At 50.3% G+C, this 23,946-nt stretch overlaps 1 protein-coding gene across 2 annotated transcripts in view; it reads left to right on the plus strand.

The window, feature by feature from the left end:
• Nucleotides 1-23,316, plus strand: part of WASF2 (WASP family member 2) — a 30,479-nt gene extending 7,163 nt beyond the window's left edge. Inside the window, exons 2-9 of one of the 2 annotated variants that reach the window (XM_066204364.1) lie at nucleotides 9,069-9,222; nucleotides 13,038-13,172; nucleotides 13,655-13,808; nucleotides 14,881-14,998; nucleotides 15,766-15,896; nucleotides 17,254-17,409; nucleotides 19,191-19,705; nucleotides 20,128-23,316. In XM_066204364.1, coding sequence (XP_066060461.1) covers nucleotides 9,093-9,222; nucleotides 13,038-13,172; nucleotides 13,655-13,808; nucleotides 14,881-14,998; nucleotides 15,766-15,896; nucleotides 17,254-17,409; nucleotides 19,191-19,705; nucleotides 20,128-20,285 — 1,497 coding nt within the window. In that variant the 5' untranslated portion in view covers nucleotides 9,069-9,092 and the 3' untranslated portion in view covers nucleotides 20,286-23,316. The remainder of the gene's footprint in view (nucleotides 1-9,068; nucleotides 9,223-13,037; nucleotides 13,173-13,654; nucleotides 13,809-14,880; nucleotides 14,999-15,765; nucleotides 15,897-17,253; nucleotides 17,410-19,190; nucleotides 19,706-20,127) is intronic. The other variant, XM_066204365.1, reaches the window with a different exon arrangement.
• The last annotated feature ends 630 nt before the right edge of the window (nucleotides 23,317-23,946 follow it).

Consider the following 23,946-nt stretch of genomic DNA (forward strand, 5'->3'; position numbering starts at 1 on the left):
AATCCCAGATACGTGATGGCTTTTGGTACTGGTGTGATGAGAAATGCCCGTCTTGCTGCGCTCCTGAGATCCCAAAAGCATATTCAGGCTCTTCATATGGCATCGTGTTTATATATTTATTTTTTCCCTCCACAGTGGAAAGCCTGTGTATTATTTTGATTTTATTAAGGTGCTGTTTATAAACCATTTTGATTTAGATGCTCGGGGCCATTCTCTGGGTTTTTTGTGACCGAAATCCCAGCAGATAAAACACTTCTGGAAAATATCAGGGAGTCAATGTCTTTTTTTTTTTTTTCTCCCCTCATGTCAAAGGTTGACTTAAAATATTAATGCTGCAAAGATTCATTTAAGATATTAAAACTGTTCAGGCAAGAATACATGTACATATTGTAATTACTTCCTTTTTCTTACAATTAAAGTAATTGGATTATATTTAATGAGCTATTTACATTTAATAATTAAGAAAAGACTTATCTTTCCAGTATTCCCCAAGTGCAGCAGAAGGGTGGGGGCACTCAGAGCTGTGATATAATTATCTAGGCGTGAGTTGAAACTGAAAGAGCAGTTGAGCTCTATAGAAAACACTTGGAACTGGTTTGTTCCTACTCTTTCATTAATCAAAATAGTTTAGTGTGTGGCAAAGAAGGGAAGGCTGAGCTTAGCTGCAAATGAGACAGAGTTTATCTGCTGAAAGGGAAGGTTAAAATATGCTCGAACTTAACGAATAAGTCATTTAGGGGGAAAAAAGCACACCCTCTCTTTCCATATTAATTACCGAGCGCTGCCCAGGAATGGGAATGTGCTGCTGTATTGTGAGCTGGGCTTTGTTAGTGCGACAGACACAAGCCTTTCCTCTGGCTGGGGAGGCTGCTGGGAAGCAGAGGCAGCAAAGCCGCTGTGCTCATTAGCGGGAATTCAGGCCGGGGTGGAGGGAGGGAGGCAGCGCCGGGCCGCTGCAGCGTCCCCGCAGCCAGAGGCTCCTGCAGGACCTCCGCGACGAGCTCTGGGCTGGGGCACTGCCTCCCCACCTGCATCGTGTCCCTTCTAGCCCAGACCCTTTGGAGCGAACTCAGCCCTGTTACAGGCTGAGGCTTGGAAAATTCTGCCCCTCTGTTGCGCCCTGGTGACCTCCAGTGCTGCCTCCTGCTCTGGGGTGCTCAGCACGGGAGGGATGTGCACCTGTTGGAGCGAGTCCAGAGGTGCTCCAAAGCTGCAGCCCCTCTGCTTTGGGGACAGGCTGGGAGAGCTGGCAGTGTCCAGCCTGGAGAAGGCCCCAGGGAGACCCATTCCAGTGCCTAAAGGGGCTCCAAGAGAGCTGAAGGGGGACTTGGGGCAAGGGGCAATGGCTTCCCACCGCCAGAGGGCAGGGTTAGGTGGGAAATTGGGAAGGAATTGTTCCCTGGGAGGGTGTGATGCCCTGGCACAGGGTGCCCAGAGCAGCTTGGCTGCCCCGTCCCTGGCAGTGTGGGAACAGCCTGGGACGGTGGAAGGTGTCCCTGCCCACGGCAGGGGGTGGCATGAGATGCTTTTAAGGCCCTTTCCAACCCAAACCATTCTAGGATTGTGGGATTCTAGGGCTGAAACCTGCCCAGGCCCTTCCCTACATGCTCCTGAAATGTTTTAGAACCTATTGTGGGTGTTCAGTACCCAAGTACACCAGAGCTACCTGTTGATTCATGCTCGTGATGCCACTGCGTTGTCACTGACCTTGTATCCTTGCCCAAATTCTTCACAGGTTTAGTAGAGAGCATTCTGCTCCCTTTGCTGCTCCTGTTTCCTAGGAAGCAACAAAGCCAGAGCTCTTGTGGTGCTGAAGGAGTCCTGCCTCTCTCTCCTGGTGTATACCCTCACAGCAAAGACCTTGAAACCTTTCTGTTCTGGAGCTTTAATTCCTGTTTAATCAATAGTTCTGTATTCTGAGAATCAAATCCCTGTGACAGCTCTCTTTAATTGAGCTAAACTGCCTTTCTCTTGTCACGTCTCTTCTAGAGTTTTATTTAAATGCATTTGTTCTGCCTGTATCCTAGTCAGGTATTGATAGGAACACCAGGTGACCCTCTTTGTTTAACTTGTTTTTCAGCTAAATGAATGGAAACATTAATTAGTGCAATGGTTTGTTTTGTAGGAATTAAAAAAAAAAAAAGTCTAGGTCAAACTGCTGGCTCTATTAGCACTCCAGCAGAAGCCAGGAGGATCTGTATGTTCCCCATTAGTGACACCCCCATCCTTCCACCCCCAGACAGATTTGACAACAGCTCTGAGCGAGTCCCTCTCCAGGAGAGCAGCCTGGTATTTATTCCAGCAAGATCATCTTCAGCAAAGCTGATAACAAAAAGTTTAAAAGGAAGAGCCAAATTTTCAGTCACACCTGTGCAATCCCCTTGAGGGCAGTAAATGATGATGATAATGCATGAGCCAGACAAAAAAACCTGCAGAAAATGGCTTTCTGAGCCTCTTTTGCATTTTTCAGAGCCAGCAGACTGGAGGGGGGGGGGGGAGAAAGAAAAAGGCAGGGGAGGAAAAAAAAGGTGTATTTTTACTCTGGGATTGGAGCAGGCTGGATGTTTGTTGTCTCAAGGACTCCACGCTGTACAATCCTCGTTGTGCTGCGGGATCAGGACTGACGTTCCCAGCGTTGGAACATTGCTGTGCAAAAGGGCAGTGCTGCTCTTGCCCCACATTATTGCCCAAACATCCTCTTTCATAAGGCTGGCAGATCGAGCCTGCAGAGTTCTCCACTCGGTGACTGAAGTGCGTTATTAATACACAGAGGGGTTGTGGATGTGGATTTTTGTGATCAGCTAAGTGCGTTCTCCCAAAGGTCCTGGATTTTCGGTAGATCCTGCTTTAGGAGAGCTTTTGTGTGATGGTGGGTGAAAACACAGCGTGTGCTTCCCACCCCACCGGCTGCTGAGAGGTGGTGGGCACTGTGTTCCGCTGTGCCCGGGGGGGTCTTACCCATCCGTCTCCCCCGTGGTTTTTTGGGAGAATAGACCACTGTGAAAGGAGGCAGCCCTGCAGCTGCCCTTCACTGCTGACTCCTGCTCAGCTGCTGGCAGGCTGGGCTGGTAATGACAGATGAGCCTGTGATGCGTTTTTGGGAATGAATACTTGTTACAGCTGGCGGGATGGAGTAGTTTGTGGCATCACATGGCAGTTTGCTCTATAATTTCGCTCCCTATTGCTCGGATGCAGCACTGATTGCTGGGTCTCTCTCTGAGCGTGGAACTGGAGCATTTCTGATTGCCGCATCCCACTTCTCTGTGGCTGCATTGTGAGCTTGGATATAGCCCTGAGCACTCAGCAGAGCCTTCTGCTGATTTTTTTTTCCCCCTCAGTTCTCCCTGTGTGTGTGTGTGTGGCTGCTGCTTCCCTTTCTGCAAGTCTTTTGGGGTTACATAAAAGCCAGTCTCTTTCTGGCCATTACAGCTACATGGGGGAGTAGTTACTGCTGAGAGAAGCTTGAAATTTGAAGCAGAGTTGTCACAGACATTAGAAAGAACAGTCGGTCTGCGTTGGCAAGCTACTGAGTTAAGTCTTATTTCATACTGATGGGAATTTCAGATCTGATTATCTCCTTTCCCCCTCATTCCCAAACCTGCTGGTGTGTCTGGTCCCCTGATGGGCACTCCTAGAGGCGGCTCTCCAAAGTGCTTAGCTGAAGGCTTGGTCTCCTTGGCTGTGCTGCCTGTTTGTGTCCAGGCAGAGGATTTTGAAAGCCCTGCCGAGGGCAAGGTGGTTGCTCACCCTGACGTACTTGGAAATCAAGCCTAAATTCCCTTCCCTTCCCCAAAAAAAGCTCTCTGCCCTCCTTAGGTGCTTTGTGCTACAGCAGACACTGTGACAGATGATCTCACTGCTGGGGTCCAGATTTATTTGCAGATGGTCCCTGATCTAAGAGGTTGTGTGTCACATTGAGTGGGGAATTACCCAGGTGACTCCCAGTAACGCTATGCTAACTGGTCAAATACCAGTGAGGAGAACCTTGCCAGATCTCTCCCTCCAACTCACCTGTTATTTACAGCTCTTTGTGTGCCTTGCATCCGCAGGGCTCGCCTTGGAGTCCTGCCTGCCTTCTCTGCACCACCACAGTGACTGTGCTATCTGCCTGCTATACAAAAAAAAACCCAAAAAACGAGTCTGGTTCCTCTCTTGCTGTGCAGTGCTGTTTTCTGCTCTGCTCCAAACCACTTGTTAAGGAGTATTTGCTCTGAGTTGCTGTTTTCAGTTGACCGAACTCGCCTTGGAAAGCAAATACTCAATCCTAAAACACCCCTGTATTGCTTCTCAATAGTTGTAATCAAAGTCTGTCTCCTTTATTGTTCCAAACAATTGTTCAATTTTACTGTGCCAGCCCTATTTATTAAAAATAGTCAATAAGACGCAGCTTTGTGCGAGGGGTTTATGGACTGGCAGTTCTTGTTTGAAACAAACCAATTGTACTTGATTCTAATCCAGAACTGGGATTCCTGAGTGATCTGCTGCAGCAGAGCTCATGGGGAGAGCGGTCGATGGCTTGCTGATAAGAAATCTTGGAGCAGCAGTCTTATCTTGGATTTACCTCGGCTTTGCTTAAAGTGCTGGATTCCGAAAGGCAGGAATTGCAAGTCACACGTTTTTTCCCCCTTTTGGAGCCTGTGTTGGGCCACGCTTTTTCCCCAGTGCCCAAGAGTATTTGCAGAACTAATTGCCAAAGTCAGAATCCTCTTAAAAGCTGGTGAGCAGGACGTTCAAGGTGAGAGCTTCTTGTGGCGGGAGCAGGGTGTCAGATCAGCAGCCACGGGAAGAAGCCCTACTCATGGATCCTGTTTTCTTGGAAAAACATGAGGCATTCAAGATCACAATGTGTGCAGCGAGAGGAGAGGAGTTGTCGGGAAGGATGACGGGGAGCAAAACCCCGGTGAATCCTGGAAACAAGGTGCCAGTTGAGGCTGGAAGATCAGTAGGAATGGAGGAGCAGTGAGTTCAGCTTCCAGAGTTTTTTTGTGCTCAGCAAACTTGTTTCATGGCTGGAGCGGGCCAGGGCTCGGCAGCGCCTGCGTAAGCGTTTTGGGAGAGGGGAAATTATGAGGCATCCTGGCAATGCCCGGGTGTAGGTGGGGCAGCAAGGGGAAAGGAGCTGCAGGGCAAAGCTGGGCTTTTCAGATGGTTTGGCTTTTAGTCACTGCCATCACAACATCATCAAGGCTCTTGGAGCCTTCTGCCTTTCAAGTCATGACTTGGAGGCTTCAGAGGAAGTGCTTGGGAGCAGGTGGGAAGGGTCTGGTTCAAGTGGGAGAGGAAAATCATTTGTTTCCTTGTTTTTAAGAAGGTGTGAAACACAGTGGTTGGGGGGATGAGTCTTTTGAAGGTGGATTGATGCAGCAGGGTTTGTGGATTTTCCTTTCGGCTCTTCCAGCAAGCAGAGATCACTGAACTTCTTTCCTCGCACTGTGTTTCAATTTGATGCCTTTCTTTGTTTTCCATATTCATTAGAAATCTGTTGCAGAGTTTTCTGTTTCTAGAGGCAGTTTCCTTTTACTTCTAACATACTTGATCTCCTCTCTTGTTACACTGGGATCAGGGCACCTCCTCTGTGCCCATGTCATTCTTGCAGCTTCTTTAAAAAGTGTTTGCACCCCAAAATTCTACACCCCTGAAGCAAATCTAATCTCCAGCATTCATAAGCAAATGGAAACGCTTATGTTTGCCCCAAAGATAAGGATTTTTGGCCTTGCAATTCATTTAAGTTGCATCTGAATGGTAGGATTTAGTTATGATACATGGTCTGCGGTCACTGTGTGACAGTGACTAATGCCTGATGACCAGGCTGCCCAGCCGGGTGGGATTCTGCTGTGCTGTCATGCCCTGAGCACGGCAAGGGAAGCGGTCCTGGATGGCCCGTGCTTGGCACTGCGCTGTCAGTGGCCCCCTTCATGACTCTGTTAAAGAATAACAGCACAAGCCTCCCAGAAAGCTTCTCCTGCTCTCTCCCTTCTTTCCTTTACTGTGTCTCCTCCCTGCCCCCAGCTGATGCCTCGTGTTGCCTCCCATGTTTTGCTTCCTCTTCCCCCTTCCCCCTTTGCTCTCATACCTTGTCCCCTCTCCACACCTGGTTTTCTGCCCTACCTGACTCCTGCTTTTGAAATACACCACTTATTTTCCAATCCACACTATTAATCTTTGTCCCACCTACTCATGAGGCATGAAGGTTTTACAGGAGCCCATTAGCTGTTATCTCTATCCCTACTCTCCAAACACTCCAGGAAAAAGCAAGGTCTTACAGTGTTCTTGTGGGGGCATCACCTGCTCTTCTCGCAGGTCCCAGATTTCCATCGTAAAATCTTGAAGCTCCTCATCCTTCTGCTCGCAAGAGAGGAATTTTTGCTTTAAAATGCCTCTTATCCAAAAGCTGCTGGGGAGAGCAGGGTGGTTGTGCGCAGCCCATCCTGCCCTTCCTGCCTTGATCAGCTCTGATGCTCCACAGGGTTAATTTAATCCCTTAGTTTGCTGGAGCCTGGCTGGGTTTAGGGGCAGCAGAGCTGTCCCCGTGGCCTTGGGAAGCGCTGCTGTGATCATGAGGGCAAAACTCTCCTTCTGCAGTGGAGTGTGGCTGGGAGGGTGGGGGTGGCTGCCAGGATGAGCTGGGCTATAAAGGGAGTCTTTTTCTTAGCCTTTATCTCTGCTGTCTTGCACCGGTGCAAATTTGTGCTCTACATGTGCTCTACCTTCATTTTTCTTGTAAGAAAAGCGCTTCTCACCAACAGTCCTTGCTTTTACTTTCAAAACATGTTTTGAAGGCAAACACTTTTGGGGTGTCTGTATACAGGCAATGTATTCAGAGCCTTTTTTTGTTGGTATTTGAGGCACTGCTCCCATTTTCTGCCCTGTTTTCCCCATCCTTGCAGAGATCAGTGTTACCTGCATTTATCCAGGCGTGCTACCCGTCATCTTGGGGGCTTTTTGTCTCCTCTTATACAGTAGGCTCACATCTCATCCCCCACTTCCAGGCTTATTTTTCCTCTTGCTGTTTTCCTTCTGTCTGTCCTCCACCTTGGAAGGTTTCCAGCCAGGCTGTCCACTCCAGCTCTGCAGATCCCACCGTGTGTGCTCCCTGGCCGAGCCCTGGGGAAGCACAGGGGAGAAGCTGGATGCAGGCAGCCTGCAAATGCTGCCTTGTTTATGAGAGCTGCTTGTTGGTGCAGACTGCAGTCTGGGGGGAGCTGGGAAAGTTTGTCTGGCATGAAGCACTAAAGCTGAAAAAAGATTGTAGGGCTTGGGCTGGAATCGATAAAACACAGGGTGTTGGGAAGGGAAGGTCAGAGCCCTTCCTTAGTTCACCCTGTTCTTTAAATATCCCAGCAGTTACCCGTGGCTGCAGTGGACACAGGGAAAAACAACACAGACTCGATCCTCAGAGGGTCTTGCTTTTATTTATTTGGATGCAGACCTGGCTCCCCTCTTCCATAAAGTGTTCGGTTTTGGGGACCCTTTCTGTGCAGCCTGGTCTCGTGGCAGGAGGTTGGAACAGGATGAGCTTTAAGGTCCTTTCCAACCCAAATCATCCTGGCATCCTGAGAGGTTGTGAAATCCCTCGTGTAGAGGCGTTGCAAAATGGTAGCAACCTACATCTGCTTGTCTGGGAGATATCCCAGCGCCCGGTGCTGTGGCTCTTGAACTCCTCTGCCTTAATGGGTCAAATTTAGCAATTCAAAATCTGGCTTCTGAGGTAATTAGGAGGGATAATGCCCACTTCTTCCTCTTAACACCCTGATAGAAAAGCATCCAGGAAGGACTCCTGGACCTCAAAGATAAGCTGCCAGCTGCCACAGAGACTATCAAAGGGTGGCTCAAAGTCAAGAGCAAACAGCTGATTTTTTATGGTTCTTGGGTTTTTGCTGGTGGTGACAGGAAGCCATGTTCCCCAAGCTGTTCGCTTCCTGTTTTATTTTTACACCCAGCCCGAGCAGATCCGCATGCCTATCACATGGGAGCTGCCTGCTTCTCTTGGGTTGTTCCTCAGCTGACCTAGAAAAGTGATTCTTTCCCCTTCTAAATTAATCAAGAACTTGGGATGTATTTGCTTTCACTTAGTCCTAAAGATTTCAGGCATGTATGATGCTCCTTGTAGTGAGCTGATCACACGGGCTTCCTTCTCCCCCTTGGAGCTGGATGATCTGGGAGGGAGCTGTTTGATGCTTCAGCGTTTGGGCCTGTTAGCAAAGGAGATTTTTGTTACTTCAAGGCACTGACCTGCACATAAAAGTGTTTTTTGTCCAAAGCATAACTTCCGGACACTTGGGTTTTCTTCAGGTTTTTTTATTTTATTAGTTTTTTTAAGAACTGGAAGTTTGTCCTGCCTGTTGTACAATCAATCCTGACTTGTTTCTGAGTACACTCCAGTTGTGCATCCTGATTAGAGCTCCCTCAACCTTCAACTGCTCTAGCACGAAAACAATGGTCCAGTGTAAACCTCATCCCCGGGGGATTTCCCAAGGGAAGAGGAGTGCAGCCTGCAGGATAAGGAACAGTCACCAGAAAGTTTCCTGGTCAGCTGCAACCGCTTCCTGTTGTTCCAGGAGAGCCCCGTGTGCTGCTCCAGGAGGGAGGCTTTGGCGTGCTGGTGTTTTCTTTCTTCTTTTGTATTATAACATCTCCTGTCTTCGTCTCCGTGGTTTAAGCAACTATTGATTGCAAGTTGGAAATGTTTCTGAAGAGGAACTCTAAGAGTCACGCCAGGCGCTGAGTGAGCGGGAGGCAGGAGCCCTGTTGGGGCAGCGGGTGGGTAGGAAGGGAACAACGGCTGCGGCGTTGCCAGCAGCACTGGGAACGTGGGCGAGGATGTGGAGTTCTCCATCTTTGCCTCTGTACCTGGGCTGGTGGGGCTCTGCTGTCACTGCAAGTCAGAGAACAGGAGGATCTTTATTTCTGATGAACCAGTTTTCTCAGGGTGGGGAGCGGGGAAAGAAGGCTTATAAGTAAAGCCATTTGAGAGCAGGAAAAACGAACACCATGGCTCTGGTGTGCCTGGAATTTGCGGTTGAGTAATCCTTTCCTGTTTCTTTTTTGGGTTGTTTTTCATCTTTCAGAACAGTGCCTGAAGCAGGTCCACCATGCCGTTAGTAACGAGGAACATTGAGCCAAGGCACCTGTGCCGTCAGACGTTGCCTAGCGTTCCGAGCGAGCTGGAATGCGTGACCAACATCACCCTGGCAAATGTCATTCGACAGCTGGGCAGCCTGAGTGAGTACCATGGCGAGCCTGCGCGTTGCCCTCAGGAGTCGCTACTGCTCTTTATTTAGCTCCCTTTCTACTCTCGTGTTCCTATTTCTCCCCCATCTGCCTTCCCTGGGTAATGCTAAAATGTTTTCCTAAAGAAATCCGATGCTAATTTCATATCCCTGGTCCCACTGCCTTCCTATCTAAGAGAAAATGGGGAGGGGGGTGTGTGTATGTGTGTGTGCATGTGAGAGGCTGCAGTGAAACTGCAGATGGAAGGATGGAGCACAACTCAGGCTTGTAAAATGGGAGGCTCTTGGAGCAGGCAGGATCTTGTGTCAGAGAACGTGCCTGTAATTGCATGCGCTACTAAATGGAGCTTGACTCTGTTGAATCTACACCATGTCAGTAGTCTTATTTCTAATGAAAGATAATTAGAGCCCCCACGCAGAAGCTCCTATTTGCCCCTGCTGCTGTTTGTTGTGTTGTGAGACCCAAAGACCCGTTTGAGCCAAGTGGTGCCTCCAGAGCATCGGTGGTTTGGGGCTTCACTCAAATGGCAGCCTGAGCTGGAGCGATGCCTGGCTCAGCTCTCCAGTGGGCTGACCCGTAGCCTTGGAAGAGCTGGAGGGAAAACACAGGCCTACATGCCATAGGAGAAACGAAGAGTTAATTGTGGTCCCTCCGGGATGACTCCATACTCTGTTGAAATGCTCTGGGTTCTGATTAACCACCTTCGTCCTTGAAGGGAGACTTTGATAATCAAATTAATCTATTGTTTAGCTCCTCTGGGGTGTTTGCAAGCCCTTCTGCTTGCTCTGCAAAGCAAGCCCTTGTCTTCCGCCATGTGGCAGGCAAAGTTTGGGTGCAGCCTCTTTCCAGCAGTGCAAAGCATGGCTGTCACTGAAATCTGGGCCCGTGTTTGCTGCCAGTCGGTGTCACATTCTGTTGGGTTGGAGAAATGTCACTGCACAGGCGAGACCAGGCTCTCTGCTCGTGTTCAACTGGCCCTCGTTGTTCATTTGTTAGCTCTGGTAGCCAGGATGGTTGTGGAGTGTGAGTGAAATTCATCTCGTGCATGTGAAATGGTGAGGAAGGAGGCAGTAAAGCTGTGCAAAGCCCAGCTGCAGGGAAAGCTCATCCCTGTTCAGAGACATGCTGTGGGTTAGTGTGACAGCCCTGGCCAGATCCCACGGGTTTAGACCTTCTTTGCACAGATATTCAAAGCTTCCCTGCTTCTGAAGCCCTGGCAGCCATATCGCAGCCTGGTTTCTTCTTGGGGAAGGTTCCCTGGGAGCTGGGAAGTGAGGATGGGGGGATGAGAGGAGAAGGTGAGAGCTGCTGGACCACTCACAGGTGCCTGGGGAGGCAGCTGAGGAGAGGAGCCTCCTGCTGACACTTAGTGTGAGAGGAGAGCAAGGCAGGTGGGAGGGAAATGCATAGCACCATCCACTTCCCCAGGGTCAGCAGTATTTTAAATAAAGCAACGTTTAGACTATGCTCACATCCAAATGACCAAACTCCTGCCCCCTGCCCTTTCCTCTCTCCTCCGAAAAAAAATTTTCTCTCTCCTTGTACCTTTGCTATTACAGGAACGTAGAGCAGGTTCACTAGGCTGTGACAGCCCTGTCAAGTGAATAATCAGCCATGCCTGGTGCACCACGGTCTCTTTACAAAGATGCAAACATAAATCTTGTCAAACTTTCATATTCCAGTGAGTTTACCCTTCGTTACTATCGCAGCTGGGAGCACTTTGTATAAGTCGACCGCACGGTTTTGTGTGATTTTACAGAATCCACGAGCTAAAGATGGAAGCACCTATTAAATCATGCCGTCTGTCTTCCTGCCAGTGCATGACAAAGATAATTCTGATTGTAAGCTGCACTTTTGCAGTCAAAGTAACTAAACTAAAAAATTAATCTCTGTCTTACCCCATCTAAAAGTGTTTGTGAGGCTCAGGCAACATGTGAGACGCTGGGTGATAACTCCAGGTGCACTTACACAGGCAAGGGAACACAGACCATCTCTTCTCTCTTAAGGGTCAAACCAGTATAGAAAATGCTGTTCTATATTATTTTATACTTGGAATATACTTTGTGAACCAAAGACCTGTTTTTTCCCCTAGTGCTTGTTGCAGTTCCTTGTGAAATTCAGAAATGTTTTTACTTCTTGTGAAAGTAGAAATGAAATTGCAACTTTTTGTTTGAGGTGTTGCTGAAAAGTTTCACATTTTCCCGCAGATAAATTTTTACTCTCTTCGGTCAAATAGGAGAACTGGTCTGTGATGATGTTGAAAATGGAGATTGCTTCATGAAACATGGCTACTAGAAGAGCTACCTGGCCCTTAGATCTCCAAACATAAAATTCTCCTTATGAGTTTGGGTTTGTTAATTGAGCATATGTGGAGTCTGCATTGTCTGGGAGGGTGGAAGGAGGAGGTCAGTTGAAGTTAACCTTCAGCATTTGCTTTCTACAAACACTTGGACCTGGCATTGCCACCAAAAGGGGCGGAGAAGGTTGAATTTTAACCTGGCTTGTTCCCCGTGCTTGGCAGTGTAAGGAGATCTCCACGGAGCAGGAACGAGGAGTTGATATGTTGGGTTAGATAGCTGGGAGTGTTTGTGCAGCTGGGCTTTGGGGGATGCCCTCGCCTTGCCTTGTGCAGGGGGTGCTTTGTCTCCCTGACTCTGTAGACAACCACGTTTTCCAAAATTACTGTTGCAATTAGACTTCCAACTGGTTTTTCTTTCCTGAATGTCGGAGAGGATCTTTGGGAGTAACAGATTCCAGAACAAACTGTTGACCATATGATGATGCACTTCAAAACCAGACTGCTTATTGGGAGCAGCCTTGTACTCAGCAGCCGTGGCTGGAAATGTTTCCCATCAGTGGGAACACCACGGGCCCATGTCTGCGGTCGGTGCCAAGTCTGCTCCGCTCCGCGCTGTCCTCGGCGTGCCTGGGGCTCCCTGTCTTGGGTTGTGCCCGGGAGCAGAACAAAAAGACAGCACTCACTGGAAGTTCTTGGGTTTCTTCCAGGTCTCACACCTCTGTCTACCTGTGGCCATCTCTTGTTGCACTGTAGGTTTTAAACTCCCAGGGACGGGGCCGTGTTTTTGTTACTCCTGTAAGTGGTGCAGCTCCTGATCTGAGCCCCGGGCACTCAAAGGGCCGCAGCCATGGATGGTTCTTGTCATAGCAGCCCACTGGGTAGTCCACGCTGTTCCAGAGAGAATGTCCCTGATTGAGAAGTTCCCCTTTGGTTTTGATTTAGAATCAATGTGAGTGCATCAATTTTTCAGACACTGCCACCTGAAGGAACAGCAGGGTCAGTGCTGTCAGCTGCGGTTTCAGCTCCAGCTTTGGGATCCAGGACTGGGTCTGCTCTCTACTTCCAGAGTGCTTTGAGCTTGTAAATATATGCCAGCTCCCCTGGAGGCAAGGCCTGCTGAAGACTGGGAGCCTTTGAGATTCTCCAGAGCAATAAAAATCTGACTGTATTTCCTTGTCTAATAAACAGAACAGCAGAGAATCTTAAAGGACCTTCAGATCCATCCGCATTCAGTCCAGTGTAGTGTTGTCAGCCCTCTTTAGTTTGTTACTTTAACAGACTTTAAAGTATGTCTCAATTGTTTCCTTATTTCTTGAAGATCCCTTGGAAATGTCAGGTTTTGGTGGAACGAAGCGCTTTCTTCCTGGATGTTAAACTGAGCCCTGATAAACTTGAAAAGAAGAGTGCTTGCTTCTTTTTTTCTTTCTTTCTTCAAGAAAACAAGCTGGGAGACTGAGTATGGTCTGATGTGGTTCATAAGGGTAATGTAGACACTTCAATATTGCAGGTAAATCTGCAGAAGACATATTTGGAGAGTTGTTTACTCAAGCCAACACCTTTGCCTCCCGGGTGAGCAGTCTCGTCGAGAGAGTTGACCGCTTGCAAGTCAAAGTCACTCAGCTGGATCCCAAAGAGGAGGAAGGTAATGGAGTGGAGCACAGCTCGAGCATGGTGAAGGTTCTCATTGAGTCAGCATGCTTGGTTCAGCACCGTAAACCCAGCGGGACACTGCCATGGGTGTTGGAACGTGTTCTCTGGAGCTGGGAGGGGCTGTTTCCCTGCCTCCTGGTAGAGCCTTTTTGGCTTTGCTCTTCAGTGACTCTCCATGTGGGAGCTTGCCCTCCAGCAGTGGGGTGGCAGTGGATGAGCTGCTTGAGCTTGGTCACAGGGGTTCCAAAGCCCATGGGCCCTCAAGGGAGAGCTGTGTTGATGGAGCAGTGGATCTTGGCAGCACACTGGAGATCTGATGGGTTTCCCAAGGGATCTGTGGGAAAAGGAACCTGACCTTAGGAACTGTAAAGCGTGCCAAGGACTCCAACTGAAATCAGATGTTCACTGCTTGGGCTTCAGTGTCGTTGGCCTGGGTCAAGCTGTTCTTCACTTGTTCTGTGCTCTTCCTTACAGTCTCCTTGCAAGGCATTAACACCAGGAAGGCCTTCAAAAGCTCCACCACTCAGGACCAGAAGCTCTTTGACAGAGATTCTCTCCCCGTGCCTGTCCTCGAAACCTACAGGACCTGCAATACCCCTCCACCTCTCAACTTCCTCTCACCTTACAGGTAGGGGTACAGTACCTTCCTCTTCCCTTGCAGAGAAGAACCTCTTCCTCCCGCCCTGCTGGGGGGGTCCTTTCCTGTTCTGTGCTGGACTGAAGCAGCTGTTTCCACTGGGAAATTGAGCTGCTGAACTAATCCACCAGGAGATCTCTGTCCTTTGGATTATGTGAAACTTTGCTTTTGCGGTCATACAAATGAACGTAGCTAGAAAATGATCTTTGGTGTTCTGCTGTCACTTCTGGGAGTGCCCTGGGGCCAGGCGTGGCTGGCACTGCAGAACCATGCTGGCTGTGCTGCAGATGAGGCATTTTTCTTGTGCTCCTCCGTAGCCCAGTGGCTCCTTTCCAAAGAGCTGCAGTGCGAGATGCAGAGCATTCACCTGGAGGTGGCTCTCACCCAGGTGGGTGCAGCAGGCACCTGGTGGTGCGTCCTGTGGCCTCCGGTGCCTGCTCTGAGACATCTGGTGGGACCCACACTGGCTGTGTAACCAGTTCCGAGCAGCCCCACTCTGATTCCGTCTTGTAGGTAGTAGAAGTAAAGGGGATCAGAATCCAGAGACTTATCCCACATCCATAAATACCTTCTGAGCAGGTAAAAAGTAATTACAGATAGCTGGAGGCAGCTGTCTCCTGCCAGACGCGGCTGCACTGCAAAGTGGGAGGAGAGGGAGTCTGTGTGCGCTCACTCAGGAGCTTCAAGGACGCTGCTGGTCTGATTTAGGGTTCCTGAGCTGGAGGAGGAGGGTTTTTTCACACCAAAATGCAGCACAAACAAAAGGGAGTTGAAGTGGGAGAGACCTGCTGCTCTCCTGGTGATTGTTCAGAGCAGTTGAGCTCTTCAGGTGCTGAGTAATGGAGGGTTTGTGTGAGGGCAAAAGGAATGGGATGTGGGAGAGCTGGGATGACTGAAGTGGGGGTCTGTTCCTCTTCTGAAATGGGGAGCAGAGGCAAGAACAGCACTTGTGACCCTCTCACTGCACTTCTAAACTGTTGTCTGAGACAGTGCCTTGTGTTTCCTTCAAAGAAATGTCTGACTTGATCCTTGTCTATGTGGTTTTTTCCTTTCCTTGTTCCAGGGATGATGGCAAAGAGGCGCTTAAATTCTACACAAATCCTTCATATTTCTTCGACCTTTGGAAGGAGAAAATGCTTCAGGACACCAAGGATATCATGAAGGAAAAGCGGAAACATAGGGTGAGGAAGGGAAGAATAGGAAGTGGGAATTGTTAATAGATTTTGCACTCCAAATTTGCCATCCAAAATTCAGGTTTGCACTTTTGGACTCCTGTGGGATCAATTCAGTGAAGTTTTTATGTGGTTTATCCACATTCTTGTTAATTAAAAAAAGAGAACAAAGATACTTCTAATGGTTTTTTCCAAATGTCACTGTCTTTGGGCCTTAATGTTATATAATAGCATAAGAGATGTAGTCTTAACGTACTTTATTTAGCTTTTGAGCAACTGGACTATTAAGCATGAAAACGGATTGTGATTCTTCAATGAAAAATAACAAAGGAGAGATTTAGGGTGTGTTAGAATTCTGAGTGAGGCCATCTAAAGCCCAGTTCTCTGTGGGCAAGTGTCCATATTGCACCCCAGAGCACTGAACACCACCAGGGTGAAGGTGAGATTTGGGCATCTTGACACAGAGGCCAAAACCTAAATTGATGTGGGAAACCAAGCTTTTACTCTGCCCTCAAGCTGCTTATGCCAGGGAGTGATGATGGCATGGTGTCTGGGCTGCACTGGGCAACCTGATGTTGTCTGGCATTTTTTGTGTTGTCTGTGCTCCAGCTTTTTTATATGGAAGATCTTTGGAGAGTGCAGCAATCAGGAAAGTAAACTAAAAATCCTCTTTGAGAACGTGTCTTGTTGTAACTGCTCCAGGTCTGTCCTGTCCTTTTCTATTCTCAGTGAATATAAAGCAAAATAAAGCTTGTGTTTGATTCCTCCTCTCTTAGAAAGAGAAAAAGGAGAATCCGAACCGAGGAAATGTGAATCCGCGGAAAATCAAAACCCGGAAAGAGGAGTGGGAGAAGCTGAAAATGGGACAAGAATTTGTCGAGTCAAAGGACAAGCACGGTCCTGCTGGGTAAGCAGGTCTGGGGCTGGGTGATTGGGATGCAGTTCACCCCGCGCTGCAGCTCCTCCAGATCCACGGATCGATACTGCCACTAATCAGATTCTCCAAAGTAAATCCGTCTGCTGATTTAAAATTTGCCAAATAAATCAGGGAACTGCACGGTTGGAACAAGGTGGCAGGAACGGCTCTGGCTGCTCTCGCTGCCTGTGGGCACAGAGGTGTTGGGAGCTTTGGCTCTGCCCCACGGCAGTGCCCTTCCCTCACACCCAGCAGAGGGTGGCATCTCGGTGCCATTGTGTGATGGCTTTGTTACATTTCACAAATGGCTCTTCACACCCTAAAGTTGAGGCGGGGGCTGTCCCCATCCAAGTATTTCAAGCTACAGATCTCTCTTTAGCACTTCTGGCTTGGGAATTCATTTAACTTTTGACACCAGCAAGGCTGGAAGCAGACCGAATTCCCCACAATGCTCTTCTTCCTTGCAGCTTCCTTTCATATAAGAAAAAAATCTCTCTTTAAATCACACTCTCCAGCTAAAAATAAAACTTGCTTTTAGTTTAATAAGAGAACAGGTTTGGTTTCTAGCAGGGGAATCGAGCAGCACAACAGCACCATTTTCTTGCTCCTCTCTTTTCTCATGTGAGTGTGTTCTTGCATTTGGATTCACTTGGGGTCCAGAGCCCCTAAAAATAGGGTGGTTCCCCCTCCCCACAGTGAAATGAGTCCACTGAAAGCGTGAGTCTCTTTTCAGTACTATTCCAGCTTTGAATACTTGTTTTAATGTCATTGCTGTTTCCATTTTGATATTCTCAAGCTTATTTTTTGGCATCTTTGAGTATCTCCTGTTTTTGCCACTGATGATACTCAGTGTAACTGCAAGTTCTTTAAATCCAAGTTGGTCAAAACACTCTTAAGTGTTTTTACAAAATCAAGTGTTAAGGAAAATGCATTTATTCAGGTGTTTGCTTGTTTGTTAAAATAAATACTCCTGCTGTTCTGGTGTGCAGCAGCCAGAAGCAGGGCAGCAGCTGAGCAAATTTTAGCCAAGGAATTATGTAGAGCAAACGCATACAGGTGTATGTGGTTCTCCATATAGGAGTCTTGGAGAAATAGAGAGGTTTTTTTAATGATGTAAAATCATGGACTGATTTGGGTTGGAAAGGGCCTTAAAGTCCATCCAGTTCCACCCTTTGCCATGGGCAGGGATGCCTTCCACTAGACCAGATAGCTCCAAGCCCTGTCCAACCTGGCCTTGGACACTTCCAGGGATCGGTCAGCCAACCTCCCTGGACAAACCTCTGGGGAAAAAAAAATGAGCTTTAGACATTGCCTTGATCTCCTTAACTGTTTATCTTGCTTTTCCCAGGTACCCCTCCAACACGGTGTATCAGAACGGCAGCATCGGCTCCAGCGAAAGCATGGATGGGAACTGCTACCCGCCACCGCCACAGACTGACTCTATTGTGCCACCACCTCCCTCATTCCCAGATGACAGCCTGCCTCCACCCCCGGTGGAATTTAGGTAAGCCTACGGGATCCCTTCTGTCACCAAGGAGTAGTAGGTGGTGTAAAAGGATGACATGAGACAGGCTGAGATAGTTCAGCAGAACTTCCTAATGGGTGTTGTATGGGAACCAGAATGCTCCTGTCTGGAAAGGCAGTGCAACTGCATGCAGGGACAGAGGCACAGGCAGCACAGCTCTCCATGAATCCCAGGCAGAAGGGGAGAACTGGAGCAGATTTATTCCGCAGCCGTGTCCCAGGGAACGGTTTGGCTCCATTGCTGAGGTTTTCCAATGCAGTTGTTCCATAGCATGGACTTTTGTTCCTTCTGTTCTGGTTGGACAATGCTCTCAGGCACATCGTGGAGTTCTTGGGGGTGTCAGGTGCAGGGCCAGGGGTTGAACACGATGATCCTTGTGAGTCCCATCCTACTCAGGATATTCCATGACAGAGCTTTGCAAAGAACAGCTTCTTTAACTTCTTGCTCTGATATGTAAGAAACATACGATGTGGGCACTGGAGATGGAGATGTATTTAAATTTCAAGGACCTGAGCACAGCAGCTGCCTCCTTCCCAGAGACTTGGGTGCAAGTTCAAGTCATTTACTTTGGATTGAATGAAATGGTGACTCCCAGGCACCTCCAGAGATGAGAGTTATGGTCCAGCAGTGGCTCAAGACGCAAAGGGCAAAACAAGAGTGGACTTCTACTTTTTTTTAAAGACATTAAAACAGAGTCAAGAGGAACAAGAGAAAGTCTTTCTGATAGACGGGGCTGCTTGGCTTCTCTCCATCTTATCCAAAGGCAGCCATGCTGCAGCAAAAGCTCTTCTGATGTGTCAGAGAGACCCAGCACTGCACTCTGCAGCCTGTGGCTCTCGGGCAGAGCAGACATGAGCTCTCAGATAAAGCTCTCACTGCCTTATGCAGTTGCTTAGATCTTTGCCCAACCCCACAGATCTCCCCTCTCTGGTTTTGTTTTGATGGTTGTTTTTAAGGAACCCTGGGAGGTAGATTTGATCTTCCGGAGTCTGTTTTGGATCAGCACTGTTAAAAATGGGGATGTTTTTGTGGCAAATTTTTCTGCCTTGCCATGGAAGGAGCTGTCAGTTTGGGGCTTCCCTTGCACAGGATGTCACACGGGCAGTGGAGTCCTGTGGGATGAACAGAGCCTCCACAATGGGACATTCAGTCCCCCATGCATTGCTGTTTTCCCTATGAGCACGTTGGGTTCCCATGTCCTCGGCTTCACTCCCCGCGGCGAGCTCTGAGACATGGCTGCACGCTCCAGCTCCGAGCCGTGGAGTCCAGGGAGGAGATCCGTTCCCAGGTGTTCAGAGCGGATGCTCACCTGGCAGCCCCGCCCTCCTCGTGCAGTTTGTCCCAGCAGACATCCCTGATCCCTGCCTGGCACGTCACAGGCCTGACCTCGGCGAGGAGGGCTGATGGCGGGAGCTCTGGAGCCAGGAGGCTGCTCCGAGCTCAGATGTGCCCAGCTGCCCAGCTGGCCTCTGACGGAGGTGAGGTGGCTCATGTTCTTGTCAGCCTGGGAGATGGGATGGAGGACAGCATTCCTGCCATCCCTAGAAGCTTTCCTTTGTTCTGGAGGTGTAGGCCAAAAGAAACAGTGTGAGGGAACTAAAACCAAGGAGTGAGGTCTCATGGAAACATCAGTTAAAACTGGAACTTGGATTTTTTTTGTCTGGACTGCAGCAAACACATGATTTGCATTAACACAGAGACTGTACAGTCTGATCTGGCCTCCGGGCTAATTCCCTGTCTCTCTTGTTCTGTTGCCACAGCTATCCTGTAGACAACCAAAGAGGTTCTGGTTCTGGAGGACCCAAACGCTCCAGCCTGGTTAGCCCCAGCCACCCACCGCCAGCTCCTCCGATCGGATCCCCCTCGGCAGCCAGGCCAGGCTTTGCTCCCCCTCCAGCTCCTCCTCCACCACCACCACTGATGGAAAACACGCCCCCTCCACCGCCTCCCATGGGCTTCCCCTCCCCGGGAACCCCCCCTCCACCCTCGCCCCCATCTTTCCCCCCTCACCCCGAGTTTGCTGCCCCTCCACCTCCCCCACCTCCCCCAGCAGTCGACTACAGCAGTGTTCTCCCAGCTCCTCAGCCGGGCAGTGGGATTGCGCCGCCCCCGCCGCCGCCCCCGCCTCCTCCAGGCCCCCCACCCTTGGCTTCCAGCGGCCTGGACGGCCCCCCGCCCCCTCCTCCGCCCTCAGACACCTCCACAGCCAAGCCCAAGTCATCCTTGCCTGCGGTTAGCGATGCCAGGAGCGACCTGCTGTCGGCTATTCGGCAAGGTAAGGTTGTGTTTCCGTGCCAGTGCTCTCCTTTGCCTCTGGAAAACCCTTGGGAGCTTCTCCTGGGAGTGGTGTGACTGCCTTGCTGCTCAAGGCTTGTCCCTTGTGGTCCCTCCTTGTCTGCCCATCCTCATGGGCACCTTGCTGGGTTTTATGCTCCCCCCAACACTTTGGGAGATGGCAGTGCGGGAATTGGTGTGATCCAGGTTTGCTGGGGAGCGTACGGCAGTGGGGTTATCCTGTGGAGGGGCACAGAAGGGATTTGCTTCCCATTCCACCTCCCCACCCAGCCTGTCGTGGGTGTCACCATCAGTGTTATCCCAGCACTCCCAGCCTGCCTCGCTCAGAGCCCTGTGACAAAGGGAGATCTCTGCGTAACCAAGGCCTTCGCACGATCCCCTCGGTTCCCTGTTTCCCAACAGGCTTCCAGCTGCGCAAGGTGGAGGAGCAGCGGGAGCAGGAGAAGCGGGACGTGGTGGGCAACGACGTGGCCACGATCCTGTCGCGCCGCATCGCGGTGGAGTACAGCGACTCCGAGGACGACTCCTCCGAGTTCGACGAGGATGAGTGGTCGGATTAGCCACGCTCCCATCCCCTCCTTCCCTCCTCTCCTGGGTTCGCTTCTTACAGAATCAGGTGGCCAAACCTCGCACCACATCCTTTTCATCCTGTAACCAAAGATGTGCCAAGGGTTTTCAGACAACCAGCAGCATATCTCCCCTCTCCCTTCCCCTCCAGCTTTGGCAGGACTCTGTGCTCTGCCTTTCCAAAAGGTCTCCTCACAGACACCGAGGATGCAGCGTTGGGATTTAGCTGGAGGGGGTGTAACGGTTGCTTATTTAAAAGAGAGCTAAACCTCTAGATTTTTGATGCCACCAGGCAGAGCACATATAAACCCTCCATCCTGAGGGATTTTTAAAGTAAAGATGGATGATCCTGTTGTGGCCGTGTGGCCTTTTGGATGAAGGACATTTTCAGCTGGTTTTCTCAGTGCAACAGCAGACAGTTGATCTGATGGCTCTTCCTTGCCAGTGAATACTGGTAGTGCTGCAAGAAAATGGGCTTTAAATGTCAGTTCTCTGCTGCATCCCACTGTCAAATAATCAGGTTTTTGGCAATAGTGCACAATTCTTTCCCCCCTGACCCCTGAGTATTAATTCCAGATCACCCTGTGTGGGGTGCACTTCCAGCTCCGAGGCTGCTGAGTGCCTTGGGTGCAGTGTAAGGAGGGTCTTTTTTTTTTATTTTAGAAGCTGCCTTTACCTCCCTCAAATCTCCTGGACTGTTTTGCCAAGAGGAGACTTGCACAGAGGGATGTAAAACCAGGGCAGGACGCTTGCTCAGCTTCCCACTCTTGGGAAAGCAGAGCCACTGCCCCACTGAGACACATCTGTGGTCAGCTCTGAGCGGTGGCCAGACCTCGCTGGGCTGATTTCCTCCAATTCATGCTGAGATTGTGTTTTAAAATTCCAAATCCAGTGCCTAAGACAGGGAGATGGGGTGGGGAGGGGTTTTCTGAACACCAGGCACTGTGGTGGTCTTTGGCCTGCCAGGGCAGTTTGAGAGGTGCTTTTTTCAGCAGGGTGACCATACTTTTAACACAGGGACTTAAATGCTGGTATTGCCTTTGCTTCTTCTCCCTTCCCCCAAGGGGGGGGGGAGTTTGTGTGCCTAAAAACATTGTGTGTGTGAACTGAATTGCCCATCAGTTACATCAGACCTAACCTACCCTAATTTTGTTATTATAATTCATTAGTTAATTTTAAGAGAACGTTTTTTCTCCTCACTAACCCTGTGAATTAATTCCCAGGCTGCTCACTATAGATCCAATACTGGCAGGGGAAAGTGGGGAATTTGAACTAGCTGACCTCGGTTTTATCACTGTTTTATGTTACCTTACACAGAATATGAGCATAACTTGGAAATCTAACCCAGATACCCCTGATGTGTATTTTAATTTGGACATGACTCAGTAAGGGTCATGTAAAAAGCAATTCCAAAGCCTTTTTGAGGTTATGGGTCCAGCTGTTGTGGGATGTGTGTCCCACTAAGACCAACTCTCCTATCTTTTTGCCTTTCCTAAAGTATTTCACCAGCCTCTGCCTTCTCTCTTCCCTGCCTCGCCTCCTTTAATGATGTTGCTGATACCTGGAACACTGGGCCCTGCCCGAGGCTTGCTGGAAATCCTGCTTGGGAGTTGATTGATGGCTTCAGCTTGTGCCATCGAGTCCTTACTGATTCCTTGTGTGTGTGTGTGTGTGTGTTAATGTTGGCCGGGGCAGAGATGGCCGGGAGGATGGGCTCAGGCGTGCAGATCAAGCTGCATTCAGTGCGACCCCAGAGATTCCCTGGATGGGTTTTGTCTGCAGGCAGGATGCAGAGGGCGTGGGCAGCCAGGCATCCCCATGGGCTGGGGACATCTGAGCAGCACTAGTGCTTGTTCTGGAAGAGGGAACAAACCCCTGGAGTGCAGGTGAGCCGTGGGCAGTGGAGAGACTTGGAAATGCAAAGGGATGGTTGCTGCAAGCTGGGTGAGGGGATGAGAGGGGCACTGCCTCGTTCTGCTGCTCTTTCTGAGAGCATCCTCCTCCAGCTGACAAGGTCTGGAGACAAGTTCCCGGGAAAAACGGGCCCTGAGCTAACCCGGGCTGACAGCAGGATCACACAGGGAAGCGAGGAGCCTACAAATGCCAAACCTGGCTAAATTTGAGATTGCCTTAACTAGACTTAGCCCTTGTTGGGAAAGGGGAATGAGTCTTCCTGTTGCCTGAAATACCACGAAGTGCCATATTCCCCGAGCCCCGATGCATGGTGTGTCAGGCAGGGCCGTGCCCGGGGTGCTGGGACACATCCCTCATGCTGCCTCTTGCGCAAGGATTGCTGCTGTGTGGGCACGGCCGCGGGTGGAGGTGGCTCCTCTGGCCCCACGCAGCAGGGACACTGCCTTAGCCCTGCAAGCCTGCTGGAAACGCCCTCTGCTCCAAATCCCATCCCCGGGCGGGAATCAGAACTGCAGGATCCTAAACAGAAGGGTTGTGGACAGGTAGGGGAGGGTGGTTGGTGGAGTGTTTTTTAAATCTCCTTTGATTCCTGCTTTTTTTTTTTTCTTTTTTTTTTTTTTTTCCCTAAGTCTTTGATTGCCAAGCAGGCTTAGCCTGTGTGGGGATCCCTGAGAAACAGCTGCTCCAGAGAGGGGCCATCCCTGAGTATGGTTGCAAAATCGCAGAGCTCTGGGCCACCAAGTGAGCTCGATGTTTTTGAAAGCAGTAGGGGAGGAGGAGAGGTGCCAAAACCAACCTTTACAGGACAGAGCAGCTGTGCTGGGAGTGTGGGGCTGCCCTGCCACCTCCGCCCTCATGTCGCGGGCTCTTACTCCTTCCTCCGCTCTGCTGGGGGCTGGGGCGAACCTCGAGCATTTCCCAGAGCCCGGGGCAGGAGCTGGGGAGCCTCCCGCTCTCCCTTGTGGCCATTTCGCCCATCCTGGGAGCCGCTGGCCTGGGGCTGCAAGTCCGGGCAGGCAGGGCCGCCTTCCCTTCCCTTCCCTTCCCTTCCCTTCCCTTCCCTTCCCTTCCCTTCCCTTCCCTTCCCTTCCCTTCCCTTCCCTTCCCTTCCCTTCCCTTCCCTTCCCTTCCCTTCCCTTCCCTTCCCTTCCCTTCCCTTCCCTTCCCTTCCCTTCCCTTCCCTTCCCTTCCCTTCCCTTCCCTTCCCTTCCCTTCCCTTCCCTTCCCTTCCCTTCCCTTCCCTTCCCTTCCCTTCCCTTCCCTTCCCTTCCCTTCCCTTCCCTCCCCTCCCCTCCCCTCCCCTCCCCTCCCCTCCCCTCCCCTCCCCTCCCCTCCCCTCCCCTCCCCTCCCCTCCCCTCCCCTCCCCTCCCCTCCCCTCCCCTCCCCTCCCCTCCCCTCCCCGGTTAAACATTCTCCCGGTGTCCTGGCCCGCAGTGCTTGGCTGCTGCTCCCGGCAGCCTCTCCCCCGCCGCCCCCCTTCCCTCGCTGGGAAAGCCTCGGCCCGGCTCCCCGGGCTCGGCCCGGAGCCGCCGCAGCCGGTGACCTTCACTGCTTCTCCTCTCCTTATCAGCGCCAGAGCGCCAGGCCAGAGCCAGCGAAGGGGCTCCCGGAGGTCCCAGGTGGCTGAGGAATCGTGCAGACTGTCATTTCAGGGAAAGGGTAGATTGGATTTTTGTTTTTCGGGTTTTTTTTTCTTCAGAACGTGAACTTATTTAACGTGTTTCTTTTGGAAGTCCCTG

Source organism: Chamaea fasciata, unplaced genomic scaffold (genome assembly GCF_029207755.1).
Source record: "Chamaea fasciata isolate MVZ Bird 193981 ecotype frontalis unplaced genomic scaffold, bChaFas1.0.hap1 SCAF_26, whole genome shotgun sequence".
Taxonomy (NCBI): domain Eukaryota; kingdom Metazoa; phylum Chordata; class Aves; order Passeriformes; family Sylviidae; genus Chamaea; species Chamaea fasciata.